This window comes from Camelina sativa, chromosome 4 (genome assembly GCF_030686135.1).
Source record: "Camelina sativa cultivar CO46 ecotype springtype chromosome 4, ASM3068613v1".
Lineage (NCBI taxonomy): Eukaryota > Viridiplantae > Streptophyta > Magnoliopsida > Brassicales > Brassicaceae > Camelina > Camelina sativa.
In genome coordinates this window covers 20,417,195-20,435,472 of record NC_141883.1, presented here as the reverse complement: position 1 = coordinate 20,435,472, position 18,278 = coordinate 20,417,195, and the positions used below count along the sequence as shown (strand labels likewise).

The 18,278-nt window shown below is 35.8% G+C and overlaps 5 protein-coding genes and 1 long non-coding RNA gene across 8 annotated transcripts; 4 read left to right on the top strand and 2 right to left on the bottom strand.

The window, feature by feature from the left end:
* The first annotated feature begins 214 nt into the window (after window positions 1-214).
* LOC104783944 (wax ester synthase/diacylglycerol acyltransferase 5-like) lies at window positions 215-2,763 on the top strand. The gene is made up of 7 exons (XM_019244152.2): window positions 215-612; window positions 767-1,384; window positions 1,515-1,581; window positions 1,674-1,780; window positions 1,874-2,083; window positions 2,292-2,429; window positions 2,504-2,763. Exons 1-7 carry the CDS (start codon window positions 388-390, stop codon window positions 2,660-2,662), a joined length of 1,524 nt encoding a protein of 507 aa, XP_019099697.2. The 5' UTR covers window positions 215-387; the 3' UTR covers window positions 2,663-2,763.
* A 2,198-nt stretch (window positions 2,764-4,961) lies between these two features.
* On the bottom strand, window positions 4,962-6,448 carry LOC147946018 (uncharacterized). 2 transcript variants are annotated; one of them, XR_015596916.1, is made up of 3 exons: window positions 5,972-6,109; window positions 5,546-5,616; window positions 4,962-5,277 (listed from the first exon to the last, which is right to left on the bottom strand). It is a non-coding gene; the product is annotated as an uncharacterized LOC147946018 (long non-coding RNA). The 2 variants fall into 2 exon arrangements; XR_015596917.1 differs by lacking the exon at window positions 4,962-5,277 and adding an exon at window positions 6,141-6,448 and having other exon boundaries at window positions 5,521-5,616; window positions 5,972-6,047.
* On the top strand, window positions 6,398-9,244 carry LOC104780745 (wax ester synthase/diacylglycerol acyltransferase 5-like). 2 transcript variants are annotated; one of them, XM_087510422.1, is made up of 7 exons: window positions 6,398-7,084; window positions 7,301-7,912; window positions 8,076-8,142; window positions 8,248-8,348; window positions 8,454-8,663; window positions 8,856-8,993; window positions 9,086-9,244. In XM_087510422.1, the coding sequence occupies exons 1-7, from the start codon at window positions 6,851-6,853 to the stop codon at window positions 9,242-9,244; spliced, it is 1,521 nt and encodes a 506-aa protein (XP_087366548.1). In that variant the 5' UTR covers window positions 6,398-6,850. The 2 variants fall into 2 exon arrangements, with proteins under 2 accessions (XP_087366548.1, XP_087366550.1); XM_087510424.1 differs by having other exon boundaries at window positions 6,850-7,090; window positions 7,319-7,912; window positions 8,230-8,348.
* A 1,506-nt stretch (window positions 9,245-10,750) lies between these two features.
* Window positions 10,751-13,167, top strand: LOC104780743 (wax ester synthase/diacylglycerol acyltransferase 4-like). The gene is made up of 7 exons (XM_087510421.1): window positions 10,751-10,984; window positions 11,074-11,673; window positions 11,890-11,956; window positions 12,059-12,156; window positions 12,235-12,444; window positions 12,568-12,705; window positions 12,834-13,167. The coding sequence occupies exons 1-7, from the start codon at window positions 10,778-10,780 to the stop codon at window positions 13,071-13,073; spliced, it is 1,560 nt and encodes a 519-aa protein (XP_087366547.1). The 5' UTR covers window positions 10,751-10,777; the 3' UTR covers window positions 13,074-13,167.
* LOC104780744 (protein ROOT INITIATION DEFECTIVE 3) lies at window positions 13,073-15,524 on the bottom strand. Its single transcript, XM_010505266.3, has 8 exons — window positions 15,162-15,524; window positions 14,961-15,074; window positions 14,744-14,877; window positions 14,504-14,651; window positions 14,153-14,340; window positions 13,737-13,864; window positions 13,410-13,648; window positions 13,073-13,320 (listed from the first exon to the last, which is right to left on the bottom strand). Exons 1-8 carry the CDS (start codon window positions 15,366-15,368, stop codon window positions 13,171-13,173), a joined length of 1,308 nt encoding a protein of 435 aa, XP_010503568.1. The 5' UTR covers window positions 15,369-15,524; the 3' UTR covers window positions 13,073-13,170.
* Window positions 15,525-15,575: 51 nt separating this feature from the next.
* Window positions 15,576-18,266, top strand: LOC104780742 (pentatricopeptide repeat-containing protein At3g49170, chloroplastic). Its single transcript, XM_019244696.2, is given in 2 exon segments — window positions 15,576-17,646; window positions 17,740-18,266. Coding segments are annotated over 2 exon segments (2,559 nt in total). The 3' UTR covers window positions 18,228-18,266.
* Window positions 18,267-18,278: the final 12 nt, after the last annotated feature.

The following is an 18,278-nucleotide window of genomic DNA, read 5'->3' as shown; positions in this document are numbered from 1 at the left end:
AATTATGACAAACCGACCAAACTCATGAAATAAAATTTGGATTTGAGACCTAATTTTCAATAACCGAATAATTAAATATCAGATTTCTCAAACTGAACCGAGCCGGATTCCCAAACACTAACCCCCCACCACCCCCCCCCCCCCCCCACCCCCCAAAATATAACTTTGCAAACATGGGAAAATCTATTCGTATAGTACTACTGGTTAATGGGATGTAGGTAACATAACAAAAAAGAAAAGGAATAATATAACAATGGAAAGTTTGACCTCAAACCCAACATAAAAGGAAAGATTGCAAGCAAAATAATAATCGAATTTGAAAGAAAGTATTATTTAGTCGTCACTGAAAGAATTAGAGAAGGAAAACAAATATCGAAACCAAAATCTATGGAGATCAGGACTCGAAGACTACGACGGCATACAGTGGAGACAATAGTGGAAGAGGAAGAGGAGGAGGAACCACTTAGCCCGGCGGCACGTCTATTTCACGCACCGGAGTTTAACTGCAATATCATATCGGTGATTGGTTTAAATAGAAAGATCGAGCCAGATGTGATTATCGAAGGAATTAAGCAAACTTTGATTAGACATCCTCGTTTCTCCAGCAAATTGGTGAGTGCTACGCATTTTTTTACGGAGAAGTGTAACAATGTGTGTAGAATAAGTAACACACTATATTCTAGCAAATATATTTTCAGGAATTATCTGTTTATATTAAAGTTTGACTTGATTTTTAACATTTTTGTTTAAATAAATCTTATTGAAGGTGAACTCTTGGAACAAGAATAGACAGGAACAAAAATGGGTTCGGACAAACGTTGTGGTCGAGGATCACGTCATCATTTCCAAAATCGAAACGCAAAACATAGAGAACGCAAACGCAGACACTTTTCTCGAGAGCTACGTCTCCGACCTCACTACGATCCCGTTAGACACCTCCAAGCCATTATGGGAAGTTCATTTACTCGACTTGAAAACCTCTGACGCTGAAAACGTCGCCATTTTGAGGATCCATCACTCGGTAGGGGATGGTATGTCTATGATGTCTCTAGTACTAGCATGTACGCGTAAAACATCGGACCCCAATGAGCTCCCGAGTCTACCATACAACAACCGGCTGGCTTCTGAATCATCTCCGTTAAAAACCAGTTCAAGATGTTGTCCCCGGTTGTTTTGGCTAGTTATGGTTCTATGGTCGGTGGTTGTGTTGGTTTCGAATACGGTTTGTGATGCTTTGGAGTTTATCGCTACGGCATTGTTCCTTATGGACTCTGAAACACCGATCAAAGGCGATTTCCGGTTGAAAAAGAGCAAACAGATGCGTTTGGTTCATCGTACCGTAAGTCTTGACGACATAAAGCTAATCAAGAACGCCATGAAGATGGTAAATTTTCTCCACACATTTTAAGTTAGTTATATGATATGTCAGGTTTATTTTTAACATTTGAGAGATGTACATAAATGATAATATTCTGACCCATTGATCTTGCTTCCATTGATTTACCGGTTAGTAGACTGTTAACGATGTCGTACTGGGAGTGTCTCAGGCTGGCCTCTCGCAGTATTTGAAGAGAAGATTCGGTAATTATTTATGATTGCTTTTTTTTTGAAGGAGCATTAAACCTTACTATATAACAATAAGAAATTTAAATATGTTATGAACAATATATTAGGGGAGAAGAAAGCAGGGGAACAAGATGTATCTAAAAGTGATATGCCTAATGGAATAAGGCTAAGGGGAGCTCTGCTTGTAAACATAAGACCGACTTCTGGAATCCAGGCATCTTTAACATCATTTACTTAATACAAATACTGATATATGGGTTTATAATTTTTTTTTTAAATAATTTGTTTTGTTATTGATCAAAAACAGGAGATAGCTGATATGATGGCTACAGGATCTAAATGTAGATGGGGAAATTGGATCGGCTACATTATCTTTCCGTTCTCTATTGCATTATGCGATGATCCGTTAGAACATCTCCGAAGAGCCAAGTCGATCATTGATAGGAAGAAGAACTCGTTAGAAGCTGTTCTTACATTCGTCGTTGGGAAAATACTTCTCAAGTTGCTTGGGGTTCAGGTCAGTCTTAGTATACATTATTATCATATTTAGTTCAAAAATGAACCATAGTCATACACTTCAAAGTTTCAATTAATATCTAACAAAATAAAATTCCAATTAATCACCTAATAAAACTCCACCAAACTAGAAACTACATACCTAACCGTTCATTTGTTTATGTTAGTTTATTAGTATAATTCAATCTTATGAATCTATATGAATGCAGAGGACAGCTCATGTGATAAACAGAGCATTGTCAAACACAACGATGTCGTTTTCAAATTTGGTTGGTCCTATTGAAGAAATTAGCTTCTATGGACATACCGTAACTTACATGGCCCCAAGTGTTTATGGTCACCCCCATGTAAGATTTTAATCTATCTGATTTTTTTTCTTTTATTTTCGTTTAATCACTAAAATTTGATTGGACTATATCAGGCGTTGACGATGCATTTTCAAAGTTATATGAACAAGATGACGATTTCTTTAGCTGTCGATCCAACTGTTATTAGTGATCCTCATACACTATGTGATGATTTGGAGGAATCTCTAAGAAGTATTAAAGCTGCTGTCCAAGAAACAGGTTTTACTCAGTAGATTGAGCTTTTTTTTTTTTGAGAAAAAGAAAACTACAAGCTTAAAACATGAAAAGGACAATATGAAATATATAAAATGAAGATTAAAAGCATTTTTACCAATGTTTTTTTGCTTCCATCTTTTTTTTTTGGCTATATGAGACCAAATTGTAGGTTTTACTTATAAAAAGACATCGCTGGCGACATTTTGTCCCTACAAGCCGTATATAACGTTACAATGCTTGCATTTTGAAATCCTATCAACCAGAACAAAACTACATATTTTGGTTGGTAAAGCTTAATTGGCTCATTTGTTTGTGAAGCTGCTTCATTTTGTGATAGAAGAAATGAGCATTAATGAAATGATGTATTTTAACTACTTTCCATTAATGAGATAAAAATTATATTACATATAAATTTATTTATTTTTACTAAATTTGTATTTAATTTAACAATAAACATTTTTTCGATAATACAAATCGATAGTTTTATGTGTAAGTATATTTGTCTTTACTAGATATTAAAAATATCTGCTATAAATATATTTTTTAATATTAAATTTTATATAGGTTTGTAGTTATAAAATATCTGCTAGAGCACGGATTGAAATTCATTTTATTTATATTGTAATTTTTATATAAAATATAATTTCTGTGATTGTTTTTGAAAGTTTTTTTGGATAAAATATTATGCAATAAAATCATATGCTAAATATGATGACTTGAAAAAGATACTTATTTTGTAAGTTTTATATTGTTAATGATTCTAGATAAGTATCCGTGCTAGATAATGTAATTTTGTATATTTCTATTTTAAAATAAAAATTTAATATGTTGTATTAGTTTATGTACGTGAAGTTATTTCAACAATGTATATTCTACTTCATGACTTGAATATCATTATAAGACATAATTTTGTGAATTTTGTTTTTAAAAAGCAAGTTATAATATTATGAGTAATTTAATATATTGTTATACTTTTTGTTTTAATATACTTGTTTTTTTGAAATTATTTTATATTATAGTGACATATTATTGACATTGCTATAACAAACCAGTTTAGAGTAGTGTTTATAGTTTCCAACTTTATTATCAAGTTTCAATATTTTAAAAATATTTCAAAATAAATTATTTAAAGTTTATTATATTATATAAAATTATAAAATTCAACAAAAAAGTATGAAACTGAATTTAAATATTCAAATTTTGACCCATTACTCTGTAAATTTTTTAATTCAATAGATATTATTTTTTAAGAATAATATTAATAAAACTTGAATATTTTATAAATTGAATCATTAATATTTGTTTTTAAAAATTTAATTTATGGTATATCCAAAATCAAAACTATTTTTTAATTATAATAAATAATATGATAATTTATTTGTTTCACAAAATAGACTCATATATAAAAATGAAAGGTGAAGTATAATGATAATTAACAAATTAATATGTTAAGTTAGATATCAAAGAATTTTATTTGATGAATAATTTAATAAAATAAATTAATATGGTAAGTTAGATGATATCAAATGATTCTTTAGAATATTATTTTTAAGATTTTTGGAAACAATAAATCTGGACTATACAAATAATATAAAATTTAATTTATAACCTATTTGTAACCAACTTATTAAAATTATATAGTCTACAAAACAATGTTGTGTACTTTCGTTTTATTATATAGGAGATATACTACTACTAAACTAATATAACCGAAACCGCGCATGAAATTTTTCCTAATTCTTTATGTTACTTGAAAATTTTGTGCAAAACTAAATTACTACAAATCGATCAGATCTGATACAAAATTTTGTTTTATTTGAAAACTATTTTCGTATAACCGAATATTAAATATCAAATTCTCAAACTAAACTGAGCCCTCTCCCCTCAAGAAAATCTACTGTATTATCTCAGATGATATAGTCTTGGTACAAGATAATGTAAAGAAAAGAATAATATAGTGTAATACCCAAATTTGGTATCCGGAGATGGTCAACGGGTTGACTCGCTGGCCCGGCCCAAAAGCTCTTTAAATGCAAAATCACCAGCTAATATTGCATAACGAACTCATAACTTAACCAACCTGCAAAAGAAAGAGGAATGAGCAATTGATAATTACTCAGTGAGGGAAAGCCTTAGGGCTCCCGAAGTCTCTACACCCAAATACGCTTACACAATCACAAAGTCTAAACCTAAGACAAGCAACAATCATTGTGTCCTACATCCTGTGACACACAATCATACGCACACAGCAAAGAAATGGAACTACGTACGTCCCATGATACCACGTGTCAAGACACGCCAACCCGTGCATTACCGCATGCTTTCGTACATCTTCCTGCACGTTGTGCATTACCGGATTCCTCATGCTTTCGCACTTCTTTCTGCACGTTGTGCATTACCGGATTCCTCATGTTTTCGCACTTCTTCCTGCACATTTTCACTTGCGTATACAGATTCCTCGTGCTTTTTGCACTTCTTCCACGCACATTTTCACTTGCGTATCTGGATTCCTCGTGCTTCTCGCACTTCTTCCACGCACAATAATGCGCTGGCTCGTCAGCCAATCTTGATCTACCCGCATTCTCCTTGTAGGACTCTCTGCGGCTCACCCGCTTCTACATGCCCTTGGCACCTATCTCCTCACACACAAACACTTATTTTACCACCACAACATGAATTCACGCAACCACATTAATATCAATCAACACACATTCATTTTCTATCCTCATATTTATTCTAGTTCTTAAATATTATAATAAATATATATTTATAATCATATAAATAAGATATACACTCATTCAAATATACGTTACTTATATACTATATAACATATAGGTATATTCAGCTTAACCTTAAACTAAGTAACTATCCAAACGTAGAAGACACCAACTAGTCCTCACCTTAGCCACACAAATAGAATCCTCGGTTTAGCACTTGCAACAATAACTCCTGCTTTAACAACAATCCCGGTCTGCAACGGTTTAACATTCCCGCTCAAATATTATTTCCCAATAATATACAAAATCAATATCCATGATTTAATCCATTGAACCAACCTAAACCAATGTCTCCAAATAAATTAATAAGATTTAGCTTAATAATTAAATTAAACCAAAATCTTATGATTTAATAAACCCATGTGACCATGTATACGTCCGAGTTCAGTAATCCCAATTTTATTTGCACAACCACATAATCGAGATTAATCAATAAACAAACCCAATTCATACTAATCCCGTACGTGTCTTGGTTTAGCTTCGTAACTCATCGGTTCAATAATCAACAAGACAAAACACAACACACGAGACTAAAGCTTCATCGTTTACCTCTGCAACTGTTCTCGACGGATCTGTTCAGCGGCTCCACGAGATGGTTCAGCCCATGGTGGCTACGTCCTCATGACTCAACAATTAAACAACAACAAAGCAACAATCCATCAAGACAATATCAAAAACTTATCCCGCAAGTTACAAAATAAATCTAGGATTTCCTTACCCTTAACGGCCTCGACAATGTCTACGGCTGCTACGGAGACAGCGGCTGACATCTCCGCTGACAGTGGTTAACACATGGTTTCAAACTCCGGTGATTCACGATGGCTTGCTGACTAACGGTGGTGATCGACGGTGGCGAACAACAAATCTCCGTGACCTCTTTCTCTCCTTCTCAACAATGGCAACAACATGAGGAAGACGGTGATGATGGTGAGATCCAACCTTGAGAGAGAGGCTTAGGGTTAGAGACTTAGGGTTCACAAACTCTCTTCTCTCGCCAAAACAAAGACGGCGATGTATGCGAGTATAAACATGTACACAAACATACAATGTGACGCAAAACCCTTTACTTTTGTTCAATTAGGCCTTTAATGGGCTGTACTTTTCAAAATGACCCACATTTGAATTTGGGTATGTTACATATTGTCACACACTAAAAAATGGAAAGTCAACTCAAGATAAAGTCACATGGATTAAAAGTCAAAACCTTACCCAAACATTAACTGTAGTTGGTATTTGTTTGACGATGTATACGCACGACTAAGTTATAGTCTTCACAAACTATAATAAAGTAGAAGTAATTAAACGAATAATCAAATTTGAAAGTTTCCAAACGGTTATATAAAGAAATATTGGCACAGCACGATTTTGGACACTATAAAGAACAGAATATGTGTTAGAGAGAGAAAAACAAAGTTAGAAAACTAAACTATGGAGATTAAGACACGACGACGACGACAGAACATGTCGGAGACAACAGTGGAAAATGAGGAAGAAAAGGAGGAGGAGCAACCGCTTAGCCCGACGGCACGTCTGTTTCACGCGCCGGAGTTTAACTGCTACATCATATCGGTGATTGGTTTAAAGAAAAAGATCGAGCCATATGTGATTATCGAAGGAATGAAGCAAACTTTGATTAGGCATCCTCGTTTCTCCAGCAAATTGGTGAGTGCCACACATATATTTACTATGCATTAATGCATATGTACGCCATGGTATCGTCTAATTATGATCACAAACATATTGCCCCGTTTCTGTTGCCATGTCAATATTTTACATTTAATTTTTTTAATACTCTTACGTTTATATGACTTTTAGTTCAATAGCTGTAAGACAGTAAGATTTAATTAAAAGTATTTATTTAAATAAATCTTATTGAAGGTGAACTCTTGGAACAAGAATAGACAGGAACAAAAATGGGTTCGGACAAACGTTGTGGTCGAGGATCACGTCATCATTCCCAAAATCGAAACGCAAAACATAGAGAACGCAGATGCTTTTCTCGAGAGCTACCTCTCCGACCTCACTACGATCCATTTAGACACCTCCAAGCCATTATGGGAAGTTCATTTACTCGACTTGAAAACTTCTGACGCTGAAAACGTTGTCGTTTTTAAGATCCATCACTCGGTAGGGGACGGTATGTCTATGATGTCTCTAGTACTCGCGTGTACACGTAAAACATCGGACCCCAATGAGCTCCCGAGTCTACCGTACCACAACCGGCTGTCTTCTGGATCATCTCCGCTAAAAACCAGTTCAAGTTGTTGTCCCCGGTTATTTTGGCTAGTTATGGTTCTATGGTCGCCGGTTGTGTTGGTTTGGAATACAGTTTGTGATGCTTTGGAGTTTATTGCTACGACATTGTTCCTTAAGGACACTGAAACACCGATAAAAGGCAATTTCCGGTTAAGTACGAGCAAACAGATGCGTTTGGTTCATCGTACCGTAAGTCTTGACGACATAAAGCTAATCAAGAACGCCATGAATATGGTAAACTTTCTCCATACATTTTAACTTAGTATTTATATTGATTGTAAACTTCTCCATGCGTCCTATATATGAAATGTAAAATTTATAGTTATAATTTGAGAGTTGCGCGACATATATGAAAATATTCCATTGATCTTGCTTCCATTGATTTTCCGGTTTGTAGACTGTCAACGATGTAGTACTTGGAGTATCTCAGGCTGGACTCTCGAAGTATTTGAATAGAAGATACGGTAAATATCTATGATTTTCTGTTAAGGATGAATAAACCTTACTAAAACATGAAAATTAAATATATATATATATTAAAAAAATATTAGGAGAGAAGACGAAAGCAGGGGAGCAAGAAGAATCTAAAAAGAATTCAAGTAATATGCCTAAAAAAATAAGGCTAAGGGCAGTTCTGCTTGTAAACATAAGACCGACTACTGGAATCCAGGCAAATTAATCTTATTTATCTACAAGTTTAGATATATATATATATATATATACATATATAAATTGTAAAAACTTCATTATGTCTTTTATTTTTGATTAAAAACAGGATCTAGCTGATATGATGGCTAAAGGATCTAAGTGTAGATGGGGAAATTGGATCGGCTACATATTCTTTCCATTCTCCATTGCATTATGTGATGATCCGTTGGAACATCTCCTAGGAGTCAAGTCGATCATCGACCGGAAAAAGAACTCGTTAGAAGCTGTTCTTACATTCGCGGTTGGGAATCTACTTATCAAATTGTTAGGAGTTCAGGTCAGTCTTATTAGATATTACTCCTTTATATTTAGTTCAAAGATAAACCATAGTCATACACTTTAAGTTTCATTTAACCTGACAAAATAAAAATCCAATAATCACCGAACAGATTAAAATACCATCAAACTAGAAATTACCTAACTGTTCTTTTACTGTAAAATCCAATCTTATGAATCTAAATGAATGCAGAGGGCAGCTCATATGACAAAAAGAACACTGTCAAACACAACGATGGCGTTTTCAAATTTGGTCGGACCTATTGAAGAAGTTAGCCTCTATGGAAATACCGTCACGTACATTGCTCCAAGTGCTTATGGTCATCCACATGTAAGATTTTGTTTATCTGATTTTTTTTTTTTTTTTTTTTTTTTTTTTTTCCCGTTTTGTAAAGATTTTACGATTTCACTGGTCTACATTAGGCGTTGACGATGCATTTTCAAAGTTATATGAACAAGATGACGATGTCTTTAACAGTCGATCCAACGGTTATCAGTGATCCTCATAAACTATGTGACGATTTGGAGGAATCTCTAAGAAGTATAAAAACTGCTGTCCAAGAAAGAGGTTTTACTCAGTAAATTGAGCTGTTGTATGTTTGATTTATAGAAAAACTCAAAGCTTAAACCATGAAATAAGACAAAAGAAACTATAAGAAATAAGGTTAAAGGGAATTTACCAATATGTATAAATAACTATGATTGAATTGATACCTTGATGGCTTGGTATATACTTAAATTGTTTTCATCTTCTATTTTCATTCTCATTGATGTTTTGTTCAACTCAATAAAGTCTTGCAGCACCTTTGATCTTATCGTTATAGTGCTTAATGTATTGAACCTCAAGGAGCAAAGACTAACACATTAGGAATGTACACATTCAATTTCACTTAATCTAAGCTTAATAAGAAGGTTTTTGTTTAAACTTGACTAACGAAACAAGACAAATTAAGGTAAAATAAAGCAAAAGACTAAAAGGATTCAAGATCAAACAAAGCTGAAAATAAGAATTCAAAAGATGGACTTAAAAACACTCCTTTCTTGATGATCCTTCTCGAAGAACCTAAGAAACAACAATTTGAATAAAGTACAACCTAAAATAATCTAAAATGCTGTGATTTTGCAAGAAAGTAAGAACAAAACAAGCTTTAAAACAACAAAACATAAACTATCAACCATATTTGACTGTACATATATTTTGGTTATTTGGATTTAAAAAGTAGTCTGTACAAATAGCATTATCCAAAAGTACCTTTATCCAAGAAAAAGAAAATGTAAGAACTTTAATTCAAGATGTGGAGAAGTCTTGTACACTATTGAAATCTCTCTATAAATGATGAATTATTTGTTCTCCCAGATGATGTCTGCTAGAAATAATTACGAGTGTTAACAATTCCATATAAAACAAAATTGGAAAATTCTATGAAAGTTAAGTGTAGCATTGCCATGCTTGAATTTGAAGATCTTATATCAAAACAAACTACAGACAAAAATATGAAGAATTAACGAGAACAACCAGAAATAGCTGTTGTTTCTTGTGTAAAGGATTAGTACTTAGTTATCCCCCATTTGTCACATGTTTCTTTTCGATCAAATACACATGTCACATGTTTTCATATTTGACTTTTCGATCAAAGTAGAAATACTTATGCAATGTACATGTCGTGATTTGAAAGCTAAATGCAATAGTTTAAGAAACTAAGTTAAAGGTGTCAGGTGTGTATATAACCTTTAAGCATGTATATTTTTGGCAACTATTCGAATTAATATTTTTCTTAAACAAAAAACGTCTTTTAAAAAAAACAAAACTCTCAGGTCTCAGCACTAAAACACAAATCATATGCAAATATTTTCTAGGGTCTATTTTTGTATAACATACACCCAATATATTTGTTAATTTAATTTTAACGTGACTAAGAAGTAAACAATAACGTACTTTTAAATACTATAAAGCAATATAGAGTAAGTTCAAATTTCCCATATTGTACACTGATACACGTAACTACCTAAGTAAATACTATTACTGTAATAGCACCGCACAACAAGCATGGAGGCTATAAAAAGCTTGAGACATGGAAACAAGAGTGTAGAGAGTGAAAAAAAAAGTCCAACAGCATGGAGATTACGACACGACGAAACATATTAGAGGGCGAGAAGGAAGATGAGCAACCACTTAGCCCGGCGGCGCATCTGTTTCACGCGCCGGAGTTTAACTGCAACATTATATCGGTGATTGGTATTAAGAGTAAGATGGATCCAGATGTGATTATGAGAGGGTTTAAGCAGACTTTTATCAGGCATCCTCGTTTTTCAAGTAAATTAGTAAGTCCACAAAAGTCAAAGCAATTTTTTTTTTTTTTTGTGCAACTACAATGTCTCATAAAACTAAAATTTACTAAATTACTTGAAAGGTGAGCGATGGAGACAATGGACTAAACCAAAGATGGGTTCGGACAGATGTGGTCGTTGAGGAACACGTCATCGTACCCGAAATCAAACCACAAAACATAGAGAACACAGACGCATTTCTCGAAGATTACGTTTCTGACCTCATGAAGATCCCCTTGGACACCTCGAGGCCGTTATGGGAGCTTCACATACTCGACTTGAAAACCTCAGACGCTGAAAACGTCGCCGTTTTCAAGATCCATCACTCGGTCGGCGATGGGATGTCAATCATGTCTCTCGTCCTCGCTTGTATGCGTAAAACATCAAACCCTGATGAGCTTCCGAGTCTACCGTACCAGAAACGGTCGTCATCGCTGTTAACAACCGCTACAAGAAGTGATTCACGGTTGTTATGGTTGGTTAAGCTTCTCTGGACAGCTGTTATCTTGGGTTTAAACACGGTTTGTGATGTTTTGGAGTTTCTTGTTACGACGTTGTTCGTTAAGGACACGGAGACACCCATCAAAGGTGACTTCCGGTCAAAGAAAAGTGAACAGCTACGCTTGGTCCATCGCACCGTAAGCCTCGACGATATAAAACTAATTAAAAACGCCATGAATATGGTAAGATTTCACCTTAGATTCTCTTAGTTTACATATATATAATCTTGTGAAAATTTCTTGATATGCTATCATTAATTCATTACCATGCATAAAGTTCTTGTAGTTGTATATATAAAAAAAAACATATTTTGGATTTTGAAAGCCTAAATGCTCAAATACTTAGTTAAGAAAAAGAAGAAGTTATGATCATATATCTTGTATATTTTGGTTGGATAGACAATCAACGATGTTGTACTTGGAGTAACCCAAGCTAGTCTCTCGCGATACCTGGAGAGAAGATACGGTAATTAAAATTATAGACTCTCAATATTTTCTTCTATATGTTAATGAGTATTGCATACTATTAACGTGTACAACTCAATGATCTCATGATAAAATCTAATAGGAGAAGACGAAACTAAACGGAAGCCAAAGAATCTTCTCAAAAGAATAAGGCTAAGATCAGCTTTGCTTGTAAACTTAAGACCCACAACTGGAATCCAGGTAAATTCATATAATTAGCTCACTTACTTATCTGATCACAAGTCACTGGTGAATTTGACTTATTTCGATTTAAATCAGGATCTAGCCGATATGATGGAGAAAGGGTCTAAATGTTGGTGGGGAAATCGGTTTGGCTACCTAGTCTTTCCGTTTTCTATCGCATTACGCAATGACCCGCTGGAACATCTCAAAACAGCCCACAAGACCATCAACCGGAAGAAAAACTCGTTTGGGGCAATGCTAACATACGTCTTTTGTAGAATCATTGTCAAATCTCTTGGAATTGAGGTCATTTTCATTAAATAAGAACTAAATTACATATTGTCATTTTCATTAAAATTAAAAGCAATACGAAATTTTGTTTAGTTAGTTGACACTAGCTAGAGTTTGGTTATGGTTATTGATTTGCAGGTGGCGGCTACTATAATTAACAGAGTGATGTCAAACACAACGATGACGTTTTCGAACATGGTTGGTCCCGTTGAAGAAGTTAGCTTCTATGGACATCCCATCACTTGCATAGCCTCAAGTGCTTATGGTCATCCCCATGTAAGTTAATATATACACTACTAATATTATTCTTTGTTTTGTTCAATTTTGTGTCCTTGAGGCTTGACTTGTATCAGATCTACTAAAATCAAGATTATTCTAACTGGTTTTTCTTGACTTTTTTCTAGGCGTTGACGATACATTGTCAAAGTTATATGAATAAAATGACAATTACACTACTCGTAGATCCAACAGTTATAAGTGATCCTCATCGTCTCTGTGAGGACTGGGAGGAATCTCTCCGAAGCATTAAAGCTGCTGTCCACAAAAGAGGGTCTCCCCTTTTGTGGGATTATCTCAGGCTTCTCAGCAATAGAGTGGCTTGGCTACTGTACAAAATGGCTGGTATAATTTACAAAATGATGTAATGCTAAATTTGGGTTCTTACGCGTTCATATGCCATTCCACAAAATATATCTCTCAATGTAATACCAAAAATGTGTAGAAACAACAATAAAAAAGCTTTCAGTTGGAACCACCGATTTGTTCTTCTTCCATAACCACCTGAAGCAAATTCTCGTAATTCTTCTGCCATTGATCGTTCATCTGCAAAGATCTTTTGTATTCAAGTTTCAGTCTTTCCATTTCGATCTCCGTTGCTGCAGAGCCTTGTTGCTGAAACAACACAAACCGAGAAAATTGCGGATCATTTTACCAAGAAAACAAATAGACCTGTTTACCTAGAAAACAGAGGAAACACAAACCTGAAGTTCTTTAACTTGCTCGTCGATAAGGTCAGCACTGAGGAAAGAATTGTAAACAGGAACATCAGAATATGGCAGCGGCTCGATGGTAACAATACCATCCATAGTATCTTCTCCTGATCTTTCATATTTTTCCAGAGGCGGTGGTATCAAAGACCCACGTCTTTTCCAGGAAGATTGTGCTTTGTTGGAATTAGCAACTATCGTTTTTCTAACAACTTGAATATTGTTCACAGGATCTGTAAGATAAAAAGTTTATTAAATAAGAAAGGGTTAATTGAATGTAGAAGTAAAACCCAGAAAGAAGAAAATGCTAAACAAACATACTTTTTCCAAGGTTGAAAGTCCGAACAGGGCGACGTGATTTGGGATCCCAAACACAAACCATACCACTTTCTGATCCAGATATTAAAAGGTTTCCGTCTGCGCAATATGCTAAGCAAGTAACAGCTTTGCTGTTCAGACAAAAGTTATTGATCAATAGAAAGTTAATATGTTAACTCAAGTCCATTAGGCGAATTCATTATCACAAAAAAATAAGATGCAGCATGTTAAGAGATCTGATAAAATATGAGAATTACTACAAATATATATACGGTCTCATAAAACCATCTTAGTCAAAAATTACTACAAGCTACAGTTCAAATAAAGATATTAGGATTTGGAAGATGTTAGAAAAAGGAGAAGAATATAATGTGATTAGGATTGTTGACTACGATTGTAATATAAGGAACTAGAAGTACCTCTGTTCGGATACTGAACCAAGAACTTGTGTCCCATATTCACTTGTGGCATTAATGGCACCGATATAGATCTTGCTGTCTCTGGCACCAGCATAGAACACAGACCCGCAAGGGTCCAATGCGAGTGAATTGATGGCTGAAGGAAAAATGATATTTTTCAACAATTTCTCTTTTGACAAGCTCCAAACCTATGGGTTTAGAAATCCAACCAATGTCATGAAAGAAAAAGCTATATCAGGGTTCTATAATCTGCAACAACATAGGTTTGTCTACCTTCTAACGCTAAGTATTTACACGAGCTAAACTTCAATGAAGTTGACAAATCATAAGATTAGTGATCCAAATAAGTACCTTGCAAGTCCGATCTTCTGAAGAAGAAATTATCAAAGCATTGGAGCCTCCATAGTCTATGACAATGTCAGTTATAGACATTGTATGCTCATTAAAATTGTGTTCATAAAGAGTGTTCCCATGCTGCCTCTGGAAATCATCAAAAAGCCTAACTAACCACAAAGAGCAAGGAAATAAGTATAAAAAGGCAATGCCCTGCAAAACCAAGCATTGAGAGAATACACAAAGTTTATTTTTAACCTTATAAGAGACCAAACTCTAACAGTTCCATCTTGAGATCCTGAAACTAACAAAGAATCATCTCCAGAGAACACCAAGCATGTTACTGAACGATAATGACCATGCCACTTCTTAAGTAACTTCCCAGTCGCAACCTAATTTCACCAAATTGAAACAAACTTAGCCATTGAACTCATATTAAGCTTAAAACCACAAGAAAGTTTGTGAAACCTTTTACCTCCCAAAGATAAATATCTCCAGAGGTTCCACCACCAACTAAGTAAGTTCCTTCATTGTTTGCTGTAAGAGCCTTTATTGATTCAACTGGGAAGCTCTTCACTTCGACTTGAGGCTACAAAATCAAACAAAGTTTGAAACTTTCAATCTCAAAAGAGAACAAAAAGAACAGTGACTCAAGTTTGAGAGTGGCTGAAGAAACCTTATTCCAAGACCAGTAAAAAATCGAGCCAGAAGAAGCAGATTCTTTACGGAGCTGAGAGGCGGCGAGGAATTTCTCGCCGACGGCGGTGAGACCATGCGCCGGAGAAGCACACGGCTTGAATTGAAGCAGTTTGTTCCCGGTCTTGAGATCCCAGCTTCCAATTTCACTTTCGACCGACGATGACGCGATTACACTAATCTCCATAGCTCAGAGAAAAAGACGAAACTGATTCCAAAGTCTGAGGTTTTTGTGATATCTATAAATTAGGGCTTATGAAAATCTGTATGTAGCTGATTAAATTAAATAGTTTTGTGTCGTATTTAAATTTTCCATAAACTGACGGGGCTATAATGTAAATTTTGGATAGTTAACGTTTTATTTGATACGTTACGGTAACGGACCGGAGAAACAATGGCGATGATAAGCTTTTCGTTACCATCTCCCGCCAAACTTCCGGTTAAATCTCAGCCGTCCGTTTCAAATCGGATCAACGTCGCCGACCGTTTGATCCTCCGTCATCTCAATGCCGGAGATCTTCGTGGAGCGGTTTCAGCTCTCGATCTCATGGCTCGTGACGGGATTCGTCCCATCGACTCAGTCACTTTCTCATCACTCCTCAAATCTTGTATCCGAGCACGCGATTTTCGCCTCGGGAAGCTCGTCCACGCTCGGGTGATGGAGTTTGAAATCGAGCCTGACTCGGTTCTATACAATTCGTTGATCAGCTTGTACTCGAAATCTGGAGATTCGGCGAAAGCCGAGGATGTGTTTGTGTCTATGGGGAGATTTGGTAAGCGAGATGTTGTTTCGTGGAGTGCGATGATGGCTTGTTTGGGTAACAACGGTAGAGAGTTAGATGCGATTAGGCTTTTTGTTGAGTTTTTGGAGTTGGGTTTGGTGCCTAATGATTACTGTTACACTGCGGTGATACGAGCTTGCTCGAATTCGGAGTTTGTTGGAGTTGGGAGAGTGATTTTAGGGTTTTTGATGAAGACTGGGCATTTTGAATCCGATGTTTGTGTTGGTTGTTCTTTGATTGACATGTTTGTCAAAGGGGAGAATAGTCTTGAGAATGCGTATAAGGTGTTTGATAAAATGTCTGAACTAAATGTTGTTACTTGGACTTTGATGATTACTAGGTGTATGCAGATGGGGTTTCCTAGGGAAGCGGTTAGGTTTTTCTTGGACATGGTTTTAAGCGGATTTGAATCAGATAAGTTCACTCTAAGCTCTGTGTTTTCGGCGTGTGCTGAGTTGGAGAATTTGTCGTTGGGGAAGCAGTTGCATTCTTGGGCTATTAGATCGGGACTTGCGGATGATGTTGAGTGTAGTTTAGTTGATATGTATGCGAAATGTTCTGCGGACATTTCGGTAGATGACTGCAGGAAGGTGTTTGATAGAATGCAGGATCATAGTGTTATGTCGTGGACGGCATTGATTACAGGTTATATGCAAAACTGTAATCTCGCTACAGAGGCTATTAATCTCTTTTGTGAAATGATAACCCAAGGTCATGTTGAGCCAAATCATTTCACTTTCTCGAGCGCATTCAAGGCGTGTGGAAATCTTTTGGATCCACGGGTAGGTAAACAGGTTCTTGGTCATGCTTTCAAAAGAGGACTTGCTTCGAATAGTAGTGTTGCAAACTAGGTTATTAGCATGTTTGTTAAATCTGACAGGATGGAAGATGCTCGGAGAGCTTTTGAATCTCTTTCTGAGAAGAACTTGGTCTCATATAACACCTTTCTTGACGGGACCTGCAGGAACTTGGATTTTGAGCAAGCTTTTGAGCTTTTAAATGAGATCACTGAGAGAGAATTAGGTGTTAGCGCTTTCACATTTGCTAGCTTGTTGAGTGGAGTTGCAAGTGTTGGTTCAATAAGAAAAGGCGAGCAAATCCATTCTCAGGTGCTTAAACTGGGGCTGGCGTGCAATCAACCCGTCTGCAACGCGTTGATATCTATGTATTCCAAATGTGGAAGCATTGACACAGCTTCCCAAGTCTTCAATCTAATGGAAGATCGTAATGTCATCTCGTGGACTTCAATGATCACAGGTTTTGCTAAACATGGATTCGCTGAAAGGGTACTCGAAACATTCAACCAAATGACGGAAGAAGGGGTGAAGCCAAACGAGGTCACTTACGTTGCAATATTATCCGCATGTAGCCATGTTGGTTTGGTCTCTGAAGGATGGAGACATTTCAAATCAATGTATCAAGACCACAATATCAAACCTAAGATGGAACACTATGCATGTATGGTTGATCTTCTATGTCGAGCCGGGCTTCTTACAGACGCATTTGAGTTCATTAACAAAATGCCCTTCCAAGCCGATGTATTAGTATGGCGTACGTTTCTTGGAGCTTGTAGAGTTCACAGTAATACAGAACTTGGAAAGATGGCTGCGAGGAAGATCTTAGAGCTTGACCCAAATGAGCCTGCAGCTTATATACAGCTCTCAAACATATACGCTAGTGCAGGTATCTATATAATTCAAACAAAAACCTATAAAACTCTTTTTCTACCAATTAAGTTTGTGTGAAAGCGAAACTTTCTTGAATGGTTTGATGTAGGGAAATGGGAAGAATCTACGGAGATGAGGAAGAAGATGAAAGAGAGAAACTTGGTTAAAGAAGGAGGTTGCAGTTGGATAGAAGTGGGAGATAAGGTTCATAAGTTCTACGTAGGCGACACATCTCACCCGAATGCTCACAAAATATACGATGAACTGGACCGGCTAATTACAGAAATAAAACGCTGCGGATATGTTCCCGATACGGATCTTGTTCTTCACAAGCTAGAGGAAGATGATGATGATGATGGCACAAAGAAGGAGAGGTTACTGTATCAGCACAGCGAGAAAATTGCGGTTGCATTTGGGCTTATTAGCACGGCGAAATCAAGACCGGTAAGGGTGTTCAAGAACTTACGGGTCTGCGGAGATTGCCATAACGCGATGAAATATATATCGTCGGTCTCTGGTAGAGAGATTGTGTTGAGAGATTTGAATCGTTTTCATCATTTCAAAGGTGGGAAATGTTCTTGTAATGATTATTGGTAAGCTTGAGATTTATTGAAAATAACTATTGGTTTGGTTAAACCGGTCTTACAT